General features: G+C 39.7%; 1 protein-coding gene across 3 annotated transcripts in view; it reads right to left on the reverse strand.

The window, feature by feature from the left end:
- LOC136853369 (uncharacterized) overlaps window positions 1–13,910 on the reverse strand; it is a 162,020-nt gene that overhangs the window by 105,216 nt on the left and 42,894 nt on the right. The window contains exon 1 of one of the 3 annotated variants that reach the window (XR_010857438.1): window positions 1,709–1,993. The exons of 1 other annotated variant lie outside the window; for it this stretch is intronic. Coding sequence is in view for 1 of the 2 variants with exons in the window: in XM_067128794.1 (XP_066984895.1) it covers window positions 4,442–4,515 (74 nt within the window). In the remaining variant the exon portion in view is untranslated. Of the gene's footprint in view, window positions 1–1,708; window positions 1,994–4,441; window positions 4,634–13,910 lie in introns of those variants that run through there. One more of the 3 variants, XM_067128794.1, reaches the window with a different exon arrangement.

Consider the following 13,910-nt stretch of genomic DNA (forward strand, 5'->3'; position numbering starts at 1 on the left):
CCCTTGACATTTCTCCCTTGCCTTGCCCTCCAATAATGATGGCCAGGTGTCAAATGAGGAGATAACTTTATGACCGTACCCAAAATCATTATCAACCTCTGACCTGACCATATTAAATTTTGCTTGTGGGGAAAATCAGTAGCCCATTGCACATTTACGCAGACCTTTTGAGAGTTAGCCTATTATTAACAGTCCCCCAGTCAATCTCGTCACGAGACCTCCCTGAGAAGCTGACCCTCCTTGCTTTTACCTGTCATGCCATTAAGGGTCACCAGGTTGACCTGACCCACCTGTGACTCCTCCCACTCATCCTTGCTCCTCCCTGCTAAGTATCTCCGCATTGTACCCTTCCTTCCTCGGTGCCATTTGCCGTATAAATATAAGCTCTGCCGGACCCTCTTTGCTAGTGTATCTTACTACGTCTATCAGCCAAGAAGTCTGTTTGTCCAGGGACTTTGATCGTGCCCCCCTAAGACTTCCCTCTGATACTGTCACTCTGAAGGTGGTCCTACCTCACCGCCTTACCCTCTGCGCGCTGATGCCCCTGTAGATCGCCAGTGCCCTTTACTTCATCTACTCCCTCTATGGTGGGGGACAGTACTATATGCAGCTCCCACTGACGCACTGCTACGGGAACCCGGCTCTGATCGCCTTCATGTCTTGTCCACGGACTAAGGTAATGTGACTGGAAGTTGACTGCTCAGCCTCACCATTTTAGCCTTATCCTATTTTTCCACCTGTTCTCCTGTTTCCATAGCCTACCTCTTTGTTGTTCTCCTTCAGAGACTCATGTGATTTTGACTGTGGTGCTTTGATATTCCATATTTTGGAATACTAGTGTTAATTCTAACTTTGCTTTGATTGCAAGTGCAATATACAGTAAAAGAGTGATACGAGTGCCTTGCTATTTGCTTACGTATTCCAAGATAAGTGTCATTCCATTCCCTTTCATGTATTTCAACATCCCTGCTCTTGCAGATCCGTGTTTTGAGTACCTTTTGTGTGGAATTACCTGTAGGTCAATGGTGCCATCGTCCTGCAAACTACAGGTACCATATCTGGCCAAGATATCCGGAAATCCCAGTGTACTCCTGCCTCAATTACTGCACCCCTTCCTGTACATTCTAGGATCCTCTCCCATCTTTGCCACATATTGTAGGCTAAGGTGGCTTGGTGATAACGCTTGCACATGCTGTGGCACTTTGCTTAGTGATTTGTAAATTTAGTAAAGTAATTTGAATAGTGCCATGGAGCTCCAGTGTTAGCTCCTGTAAATATTTTCTCTTCTGATCATTTAGTGAATTATACTCTAAATGGACATTCTAAGTTTGCCTTAAACCCTTAACCCTATTGTAATTTGAGTATAATTACTATTACATTTTCTGTTCACCATAGTGCAGCCCCTCTTGTAAGTCAGTTGCAGTTATCTAGGTCATAATTAGAGCCATCCTTTCCCTTGCACTGCTGCGTGAACGTGACAATATACATATATATGTATGTATATATACATATAGAAATACTTGGATAATATATTCTCTACAATCTATACTTAATCAAAAGTATTTGCCCATTTAATATTAGTTTCATCATAAAACTCTCGAATATATTGACATGGGGTCTACAAGTGAATGTAAATTAATGTTTACTGGTCATACGTTGGATATGTACATTTAAAATATTCATGATTAAAACATATCGTTCTGCTTACCTTAATTGTTCGTAGTAGTAGTAGTTCCTCCCGGTTTCGTGCGGCCAGTTGAGGTGAAGGGCATGATAAGATTCCCATTTACTTTTACCCAACACATCTGTCCCCTTGCCATCCTTCCTTTTTTCCTCACACTTCACTGTTCATTTTACAGTGCAGATTGTTCCACTTAATTGTAATTTCAAATTCAGGAGCTTAACTACTTTTCCTTTTATAGCACTTGATTTCTCTTCTTTACAACGGTATTGATTTAATGACTTTCCAGCGTTTGGGGGACCCTTCATACTGCTGTAATAAAATAATCGTTTAAGCATTACCCCACTTGCATTTTCCACTTGACATCTCGAAGGCAGCACTCCAGAGCAAATCTACCTAATTGAGCAAATACACCGAGAAGAGTCTCCAAAGAGAGCGCAGAACCACTTGTACACTGAAACACTACTTAGACTAAAATAACCTTAGCGAGAACTGAGAGTAGTTAAAACGCTCTTACTATTGTTTATTCTACTCAGAGAGCTTACCTAGAGCAATTCTAGCTTTACTTAGGAGCAAATTTAGCTAAAAAGGCTACATTGTACACTTAGTGGGATTGGTACTAGTGAATGGAGGCTTGGAACTATATCCTCTTCTTCAATGCATTTTTATCTACTCTAAGTTTTACTTACTAATATTACGGTCTTTTCTAAAACGAACAATAAAGCAAATGTCAAGTAAATTTAACGCAACGATATTATTATACAAAATTTTTTTCAAAAGGTTCGAACATTAAAACAATGTTGATCACTGGTTACATATAATTACCGCTGAAACGTCTTAGGTGAAGCCGTAACACCTTCAGGACTATTGTTACCCTGCTCACATGAAGTTGTCTTGTAACAGCTGCAACCTTTAAATACCTTCGTCTGAGGTAAAAGGCAAAATCGTATGGTGTATTTTATAAGCCTGATAGTATTATTATTTCATCATGGAAACACATTCTACCCAAATATCAAATATTATACGTGGTTGACAGGGGCGTCATTTAGGGGGCAACTGCCCCCCAAGACTCAAGATGCACCCCCCCAGCCTCAACTTGCCCGCCCTCACCCCACCAAGCCCCAAGAAGTAACAGCAGCTGGTTTTCCATTATCCCTACCGAAATTCAAATGTGTCATCACATTAAGTTATATCTATCTATCTATTTTCTGTGCTTCAAAAAGCACATAAAATAGCTCAAAATAAAAAAGCCCAGGTGATTTGGCTCGCTTCGCTCGCCAAACCGCCTTTGCGGCCCCCCACCCCCGCCATCAAAAATCTGAAATGACGCCCCTGGTGGTTGAATTGATATTACCAATTATATAGGAAAAAAGGTTCAGAGTTCTGTCCACAACGCCCCAGTTTGTCTTAGTCTGTAACTTGAGTTAATGTTTGTGCGAAGATGCAGATAATATAAGCACATAACTGTGGACAATGACAAAGTAACTGTACTAAAATTTGTACAATATGATGTGTGCAATTAGCTGATTACTCTGTTAGGCTCTTCAAGAGTATGTCAATTACTATGCGTCGTTCATTTTTATGACAGGATTTGATTATCTGAGCGCTGGATGAGAACTATGGGAAGGGAGGCTGGAGACGAACAGAGATTTGTGGAAAATAAAGCACAGGAAAGTCATGAGTGGCGGAATTACCGATGCCGTTTGCGTCGTGAGGCGTTGGAGGCGATGGTGATGATGATGATGAGTGCTGGCTGCTAAGGGAGGAAGGGGATCATTCTTCACTGAGTTGACAAGCTTCACCAGCATTATTTTCCCCGATTTTTCTCCAAGGACTGAACTTTGAGTGTTAATCTTTCAATAAATGTCACTATCTGATTCGCCGAGCAAAAGACCACTCATTTACAACACCTAATATTATCAATACCGCTCCAGTTCCCACAGATATGAATGAGTAAGGTCTCTTGTACATGGCGTTTCTTACAGCTATGTGACAACGAATTCTGTTGATAACACACAGGATATTACGGAATTACGGCCTTTGTGAAATTTATAGTGTTACGACTGATAAAATAGGGAATATAAAAAGTCATTAACTACATAAAATTGTATATATATATATATATATATATATATATATATATATATATATATATATATATATATATATATATATATATATATATATACACACACACATACTGTACACATATATTGAGTTTTACACTGAGGTGGGTGAGGAACTTACCATGGAAACTTTCAAATCTGACTGAAGGAGCTGATTCAGGTAAAACACAAATAGAAAATCTAAGCTGAAGGCCTCACTTCAACAAGGAAAGTTGCAGATAAACACGTAGGGTAACTTAAATTTAATCACTTATATTTACAATCAACAATTAAGTCAGAAGAATGGGGAAATTCGAAACAGACAGGTAAAACAGAGTCCTGTTGAACAACTGAATTTACAATAAATTAAACTGGGGAAAAATACACATCGAAGAACACCATTGGGTGAGGGGCAGTGGTTAGGACAATGACACAAGCACAACTCGGTTACTTACATAAAACTAGGTAGTGCACGGAAGGTGCCAAAGCAACTTGGTTTTAAGTACTGATGAAATACATGTGAATTTTGGACATTTACTCACAGCACTAAATAAGTCAGGTCTCTGTGGGAAATTGCACTTCGGAAATGAAATTAATTTTAGTAGAGGAATAAAAGATTCTTGACTGATTCACAACCTCACTGCTGGTACATTACCTTTTAGTTGGAGACAGGGGGTCGTCGTCTTCAGCGCCAGCATGGAAGGTGGTCATCGTCTTCAGCGCCAGCATGGAGGGCAAGAATTTAAGGGGCTTGCACTTTAGAAAGACTAAAGCTCAAAACAGCCACGTGGGGAAGGGTCAAGGCTCTAAGGGAGTGGAGCAAAAGGGGCAAGTGTGGATTCTGCTACTGGGCATTTCTGAGGAAGCGCCGCTCATTCGCTGCCTTTTAAGACCTCAGCGGATTATTTTTCTCTTCATTCCAGTTGGCAGTGTCTGCTTGCTTGGCAGTCCATTTTTTATGTCACCCAGACCATGTGGCAGGGCACTAGCCACATGGTGACCAGTTGCTATGGGCCCAGCTGCTTTTTCTTTCTGGATTAATCTCCTTCACTGGCTCGTCTGTGCTTCCGGCAAGGATTTGGCCTCCAAAAGGCATTACTTGGAAGAAAGATCTCGAGCAGTCACTAGGTCAAGGAAGAAGATTAAAAGATTACCAAGGGGGAGAAATGAAAGATTTCTTTAGGAAGGGGCAATATTTTCCCATAACTTGCCTTTGTTAGTCAGTGGTGTTATTAACATTACTGTGCTTGTTTCAAAGAAATAAAAAGCAGATCAAGTTTCTGAAGGCTATACTTTACATTATTGCAGAGCATAGAGGGCAAGGTAGCTTAGAAGAGGTCTCCCTTGTTACACTTCCCCAAACAAGTTGACATTCTGCACCTTGAATTGGGTGGGGATGTCTACGAATAAGTTAGCTCAACTGATTAAGCTATTATCTCTCCTTACTTCCCCTTTTAATTGCACTAACTTCTTAAAATTAGTAATTCTGCTCAATTGACTCAATCAATTGCAAATTATACTTCATCACTTATAAAGTGTACTTTATTGCAGTCAAAATAAATGTATTCAATGACTTATTATATCATGAATCAGAGTAACAAAATAAAATAGGGTTAGAGCATTATTTCTACAGTAATTTCTAAAATTAGTCATGCACTTAATGATAAAGTTAGCTTCGAGATCCCAAGTCATGCAGTTAGTTTGCTCTGATGAGGCATTACAACGAAGTACTCGTGGACTTATGTTAGGTGACTCCATGATACTTGTACGCGGTGATACTGTGCCAGACGTGGCACTAACATCGGGGGTGCCTCGTGGTACAAATCCCAGTACATGATTATACAACCATGCATGTAATTACATGGGTTTTGCAAATTGGGGTCTTGGGATTTAGATTACAATGAAAGGATAGAGTCAAGGAAGGAAGTATCTTATGCTTTCTGGAGTGCTCATTCAAATGGGCATAACATTACCCCTCACTCTGGTAGGAGTGCCACGTTACAGCAGGGGACGGGTAACAGGTTATTACTTCAGTCATTAGCTGAGATGCCTAGAAAGGACATCAGCGATCTTCTTATCCATACCTTTAATGTGTTCGATCCTCCAATTGGAGGTCGAGACGCCAATGCATCAGGCACTTATTCTGATTTTGGAAAGTCGTGAGATACTTACAGGGGTTATAATCAGTATAGATGGTCAATGGGAGACCAGCATGATAGGACTCAAATTACTTCATGGCCAAGATCATGCCCAGAAGTTCTTGTTCTATAGTGCTATACCTAGTCTCAGCTGGTTTGAGTTTCTTGGAATAGTAGGCTGCTGGGTGCCTAACCTCGTCCTTTTCTTAGAACAATACTGCCCCAATGCCGATGTTGCTGTCATCAAGCTCCATGCAGAAAGGCCGTTTGTAGTCGGGTGTGTGGAGAATGGGCTGACTAATTAGGACTGCCTTGAGGTGATCATATGCCCTCTCACACTCTGGAGTGCAATGAAAAGGCTGCTTTCCTCAGAAGAGGTTGGTGATAGGGGCAGCAGCATCAGGAAAATTTGGAATGAAATGTCGGAAGTACAGCACCATCCCAACAAATCGCTGAGCTTCCCTCTTGGTCCATGAGTAAGGCATGTTCCGAATGGCATGGACATTATTTTCCTTCAACATCAGTTCGCCATTCCCCACACGGTGACTAAGATATGTTATTTCGGCCAAGCTAAACTGACACCTGAGGTTGATTACCAGGTTGGCTTTGTGTAGGGCAGTAAGGATTTGGTTTAGGATTTGCAGGTGCTCCTCCTAGGTGTTGGCATATGTTACGATGTTGTCGAGGTAGACGACACAGTTCTTGATTCCTGCCAGGACTTTGTTCATCAGTCTCTGAAAACAGCTAGGGGCGTTTTTGAGGCTGAAAGGCATCACCTTGCACTGGTAGAACCCAGTAGGCATGGTGAAGGCAGTCAGAGGGCGCGACTCTTCTGACAGGGGCACCTACCAATATCCCTTCTCAAGATCGATTTTGCTTAGATGGGGTGCACTGCCCAGGCTATCCAAGCATGTCTCAATCCTCGGGAGGGGGTAGGGCTCAAGCTTTGTGACTTCATTCAGCTTCCTGTAGTCTATACATAGCCTGTAAGGACCAAGACTACCAGGGATGACCATTCAGTATAGCTTACTTCAATCAGGCCGAGCTCGAGTTGGAGCTATACTTGCTCCTCAGTTCTCTTAGCCTTCCTGGGATTGACTCAGTAACATCTTTGAGCTGCTGGAGTGACACCTTCCTGTAGGTGTATGGTGTGCTCCACAATGTCGTTGCAGCCAAGTTGGTCTTGGGTTACTTGCGGATGTGTGCTGAGCAGCTGGTGCACATCATTACGTTTGTGGTCATCTAGCCCTTGAGTAGGCCTAATGACTTCAAGGCAGCGCAGTACTTCTGAATTCATCAAGGGCTGCAACATCGTGGTGATGGTGCCTACTAGCGCCCCTGGAACCGGAGGGCTTTCCACGGTCTCCTTCTCTTCTCTAGTTAGGTACGGTTTTAGTAGGTTTATATGGAGCAATTTGTCTTTCCTCTTACAGCAGTTGACAAGGTAATTTAGGGCCCCTCGCTTGCCAAGTATCTTAAAGGGGCCTGTGAGCCAGGTCTCGAGAGGGCGAGTGGCTCCAGTCCAAAGGACTAGGATTGGGTTTGGGCCTCCTTGTTGAGCTTAAGCTTGACCCACTCCTGAGTTGCGGCATCTGTCACTTGGGCGACAGCCCATGCAGCCCGAAGTTTTTGTTGTATATTAGACAGGTCCTTCGCCCAGTATGCCCTCGCCGGTTTGGCCCAGGCCTTGTGCAGGATGTCACGGGGGACCCGAGTAGAATGAGCATATAGGAGCTCAAAAGGGCTATACCCTGAAGTCTCAATGGGGGCTTGGCGAATAGTGAAAAGGGCATAGGGAAGATTTTCCTCCCAGGTAGCTCCTCCTTCATGCTCAAGCTTTTTCAAAGTGGAGCCAAGGATTTGGTGGAAAGGTTCCACTATTCTTTGGCTTTCTGGGTGATAAGGGGTAGAGTGAATATGTTTGACCCCACGGCTGGCCATGCTGTCACGAAATTCTTTTGACATAAAATGTCGTCCTTGATACCAAAGTTTATATTCATTTCGTACATAAGCAATAGAGATTAACTTTCGATAGTCCTGCACCCTCACTGCAATCATTCAGCAAACTAACAAAAAAATATATATATATATAATAATAATTTTGAAGCTATAATTCCTGGTCTTTTTAATAGCTTAAAAATCCGTAGAATGATTAGTATGGCGTGAACTCGCCTAGGGGGAAGCTGTGCAGTTTTTACTTCATTGGTTTCGATTATGTGCGTATATGTGTGTGTGTGTATGTATATATATATATATATATATATATATATATATATATATATATATATATATATATATATATATATATATACATATACACATACACACACACACAAATGTATATATAAAATATATATTTATGTGTATATATAATACATATATGCATATAGATATGTATATATATGTATTTTATATATTTATATATAATACATATACACGTGTATATATACATACATACACATACACACACACATATATATAAATACATATATATATATATATATATATATATATATATATATATTATATATATATATATCTATATATATATATATATATATGTATATATGTATTATATAGACATACATATATATTTTATATATACATATGTGTATATATATATATATATATATATATATATATATATATATATATATATATATATATAATTTATATATATATATATACATATACGCACATAATCGAAACCAATGAAGTAAAAACTGCACAGCTTCCCCCTAGGCGAGTTCAAGCCAACCTAATCATTCTACGGATGTTGAAGCTATTAAAAAAAGAGCAGGAATTATAGCTTAAAAAAATTTTTTTGTCAGTGTGCCGAATAATGGCGGTGAGGCTGAAGGACTACGGAAAGCTAATCTCTATTGCTTATGTACAAAATGAATATAAACTTTGGTATTTATGTCAATCTGATGACTTCCTTGCCTGTTGTATTCTAGTCTCGTGCAGTAAACTCTAATGCTTGCTGTTAGTTTAACGAATGAGTAACATTAACTTCCGACTGAATGCCTGTATCTACAAAATAAATCGACAGAAATGAACTCAATTACGCATTCACCTAGATTCAAAATAATATCATAGGATATAAAAAAATAATAATTTGGAAGAAGAGCAGCAGTAATTGACCATAACAATAATAAGAAAATCAGGTAAAATAAGTTATTACTATATTCTGTTGAAGGCCCATGTATAATTATAATTCCGTTTATCATAAAACCTCAAATGATTGGAGACGGAAACTCTCATTCACTTGATCCTCGCTTCTTCCTTCTTGTCCATCGATACGGACAGAAATTCAACGAGAATGAAAATAAACTTCCAGCGGATTAACGTAAATGTGATATACGTTCTATATCTAACAAGAAGAATGTCAGTGAGACCGCCTCTTGACAACACGATGATAAAAGTCCCACGTGAGGAGAGAGAGAGAGAGAGAGAGAGAGAGAGAGAGAGAGAGAGAGAGAGAGAGAGACCTTGTGTGAAAATGCAAGCAAATGATACAGTTAAAAACAGAAGAGCACTATTGTTATGTAACCAGATGAGCAGCATCATTTGACATGGTTCTTACGATTCTGACATTTATATCCGTGGCGGATATATCATGAACTCATGAAAAACACTACCCAGCAAAACTGAGGGACATTTTAGTAATCTGGAGTATAGGATACGGTAATCAACAAATGAAACATTTTGCGGCAGAAATGAAAAATCCAAAAAGTCAGGAAAACCACGGTTTAACAAATAGGCCTAGCCCTACCCTACTTTTAACAATCATGAAAGAACCACAGTGAGAAACCAGGAACTTGCGGGTAAGGGAAAACAATAAACAATTGAACAGCGCAAGCAGAAAAAGGAAAACATGCCCTAAACAAAAAGAAGCACCCGAAAAAATATGGCTAACGTGTTTAATGATTAATCATAGGGACCCAATCCGCCCTCAGCTTCCCTACTCTGTCAGAACTTGTGGCGCAAAGTCTAATCTGGATTGGGGGTCGGGAGGCTTTCTCATCACTGAACTTACTGATGTACCGGGTGTTTCGAAATTAGAGCTCCCCCCTCCACAGAACAAATGGAAAGTTATGAAGTTTTCTGCTATAGCCTATCTCTAAGTACATTATTTTAAGTTTCGATTAAGCTATATTTCATTTTACAATTCTTGTATTTTCAGACTGAGTGACGGAGTTTGATACAGCCATGGCTAACGACTCGGAGGAAATCAGATGGATTGACCAAATCCGGGCTATAACCTTCAGAGAGGCCAGGGATGCTGGTGCATCCTTCATTTCACATTCCTAGATAGCTAAATACATTAAAAGAGATGACTCCTTTGTTAAAAGAAACAGGAACAAAAATCCATATGACTGTCATTGCGAAAAGAGTGAGAATCTTGGAAGGCCTGAAGTCCTTTCTCAGGAGTCAAAAGACATCATAGCTGAGGCAGTGGGTAGACCAAGAAAGGTCTTTACGTAAAGTGGTGCTTGAACTAGAAACAAAAAGGGGAAAGAAGAGAAGTTATAGTGCTGTATATCGTTAGTTGAAAAAATCTGGTATCAAGCCATTTCATGTTATCAGCAATCCCAACATCATTCAGCAACAGACAGAAGACCGTGCATGGTTTTGTGGTTCATTTCTTAAAGATTGGGATGAAGCTGACTTTCTCCATGTTGCTGCATCTGATGAATTCTTCATTTACACAGTCAGCCAGCCAAATCATAAAAATGACATTATTTGGGTTGCAAATTTGAATGATATCAGTGATGACGTGTGCTATCGCCAAGTTGTGAAATTTCCTGAATGTCTGGGAATTTTTCTCTGTTTCACAGCCAAACAGTTAATGTGGATCACCAAAGAAAAAGGACAGTCATGGAATGGCGAGTACTTCAGAGAAATTGTGCTTACTGGTGGAGTATTTCCTTTCCTCAAAGATCCTGAAAATGTGTTATCTGTTGAAGAAGTCACATTTTTGCATGATAAGGCACCATGTTTCAAAGCTCTTCAGACACAGGAGCTGCTTCGAAACAGTGGTATCGATTTCTTCTCATCAACTGAATTTCCAGGTAACTCCCCTGACCTTAATGCGTGTGAAAATATTGGTAGTATCTCAAAGGATCGTGTTGAAGCGTGCACAGTGAACTATGATGGTATACCAAGCCTCGACGACCTGCAAAGAGAGGTGGCCAAAGTGCTCAGGGAAATGGAATTTGAGTCTCAGCTGTTTTGCGATTTGTTGAAATCATACCCCTCAAGAATGCAGGCTGCGGTACAGGCAGATGGAAGCCACACAAAATATTAAATACTCAAAGAGAAACTTAAATAAATACCTGTTCTGAATTACTTTTGTTTTTGTCCATATCTATTTTAGTTTATGCTGTAGAGGGGGGGCCTCTAATTTTGAAACACCCTGTACCGTATATGCTACACCAGCGCTACACTGATCTCAGGTGCCGAGTCCTGCCTGGACGGGGCGGGGGTTTGTTGGGGGGCGCTTGGCCTCTTTAACTTTGGGAGAAAAACAGTCAGGAATCCAAATCATAAAAATGAAATCATTTGGGCTGCAAAGTTGGATGATATCAGCGATGACGTGCGCTATCGCCAAGTTGTGAAATTTCCTGAATGTCTGGGAATTTTTCTCTGTTTCACAGCCAAACAGTTAATGTGGATCATCAAAGAAAAAGGACAGTCATGGAATGGCGAATGCTTCAGAGAAACTGTGCTTACTGGTGGAGTATTTCCTTTCCTCAAAGATCCTGAAAATGTGTTATCTGTTGAAGAAGTCACATTTTTGCATGATAAGGCACCATGTTTCAAAGCTCTTCAGACACAGGAGCTGCTTCGAAACAGTGGTATCGATTTCTTCTCGTCAACTGAATTTCCAGGTAGCTCCCCTGACCTTAATGTGTGTGAAAACATTGGTAGTATCTCAAAGGATCGTGTTGAAGTGTGCACAGTGAACTATGATGGTATACCAAGCCTCAACGACCTGCGATGAGAGATGACCAAAGTGCTCGGGGAAATGGAGTTTGAGTCTCAGTTTTTTTTGCGATTTGCTGAAATCATATCCCTCAAGAATGCTGGCTGCGGTACAGGCAGATGGAGGCCACACAAAATATCAAATACTCAAAGAGAAACTTGAACAAATACCTGTTCTGAATTATTTTTGATTTTGTCCATATCAATTTTAGTTTATGCTGTACAGGGGGTGGGTGCCTCTAATTTCGAAACACCCTGTATCGTATATGCTGCACCAGCGCTACACTGATCTCAGGTGCAGAGTCCTGCCTGGACGGGGCGGGGGGTGGGGGGTGGGCGGGCTCTTGGCCTCATTTAACTTTGGGAAAAAAACAGGATAAGGGTGCTGGCAAAGAGACCTTCCAGCTTGACGTCACGGCGGACTACACTTTATTGGTTAAAATTTCTTTTGAACTGGTGGAAATACATGATAAATATCTAAACTTTGTGTAAATATTAGCTTAAAGGCAACCTACAGTGAGAATTAACTTACAAAAGAAAAAAGGACAGAAAGAAACTGCTTTCCGATACAAAATTTGTTCCTTCCGAGGAAAACCGAGTATTCTGTACATAGTCACATCGTTAATTAACTGCAGCAATACTGTCCACGAGCATAAGACTAGTAATCTATCAACCAGAAACAGCAACAGTTTAACGTGGCATGAACTTCAAGTTGCCTAACACCATGGAAAATATCTAGATTTGTAAAAATCGTCCATTTCAATCAGCAGCAAGGCAGTAATTGCCCCAATATGGTTGTAAGACACCATATTTAATAAGTATTTCAAACACAACTCACATCTATATGTTACATATTAATCAAAGTATTTTCAAAAGAACTTTAGACTAATGCCGTCAGGTGGAGGAGTTAACTAATAATAACCTCATTTTAGAAACTTGATACTGAAGGACAGTAATATATAATATATATGTATATATATATAATGTATACATACATACATATATATATATATATATATATATATATATATATATATATAAACCATATATATATACGCTGACACACACACACAACACAGGTAGCAATTTCGATATATTACTTGTATATTGTATATAAATCACGGTGTATTTCATATATATATATATATATATACATATACATATATATATATATATATATATATATATATATATATATATAAAGAATTCAGGCAGTGAAACAGACTGGTACATAAAAATCTTTATTTGTGCCGACGTTTCAAGACAACTAGTCTCATTTTCAAGGCTGCAGTAAAAGAATAAATATTGTGAATACATATAAATTATACAAAAATCTCTTTAAAAAACATTTGTACATAAGGATAGTTTATGCGTTGCTGGAGGTACCAACTTATATAGAAGGGAGAAGGAGGGCGATTGGAGTATGGGTAAGTGAAAAGCAAGGAAGACGGTTACGACAGGTAGGGAGAGAGGGGTGGAGGAGTTTTGGGCATTCAACAATGGTACTGTCTGTTTGATAATTAGCGATCCAGAATACAGAGTGCTAGTTCGGAAGAGGCCCTTGCAATGATTTTAAATTGATCATATTCAATGTTATTATCACATTTTTTGGCATGCTCTCTGATTTTTGAAAATTCGGGATTACTTACTTTATTGCCCCTTCCATACCTCACACCTTTGTGAGAATCGGCGCGAATCTTGAGAAGTCTTTGGGTGCAACCCACGTAAGTTCCTCGAGAACACCAAGGACAATCGTATTTACAAACCACCCCAGACGTCATAAGGTCGCTTAAACGGTCTTTAGTATTGAATAAAGAACCAATTTTCAAAGGATTCTTTGGAATTAGATTAATTTTTACGGCTCCATAATGGCTAGAAATAATTTGAGAAAGCTTTTGGCTCAAAGTTCTATCATGTACAAATGGAACACTGGCATAGATTTGAAGTTTGGGAACAGTTGGAATTTTGTACTTTGGCATGAAGTTGTCCTCTAATATT

The sequence above is a fragment of the Macrobrachium rosenbergii genome, chromosome 3, assembly GCF_040412425.1.
Source record: "Macrobrachium rosenbergii isolate ZJJX-2024 chromosome 3, ASM4041242v1, whole genome shotgun sequence".
Taxonomy (NCBI): Eukaryota; Metazoa; Arthropoda; class Malacostraca; order Decapoda; family Palaemonidae; genus Macrobrachium; species Macrobrachium rosenbergii.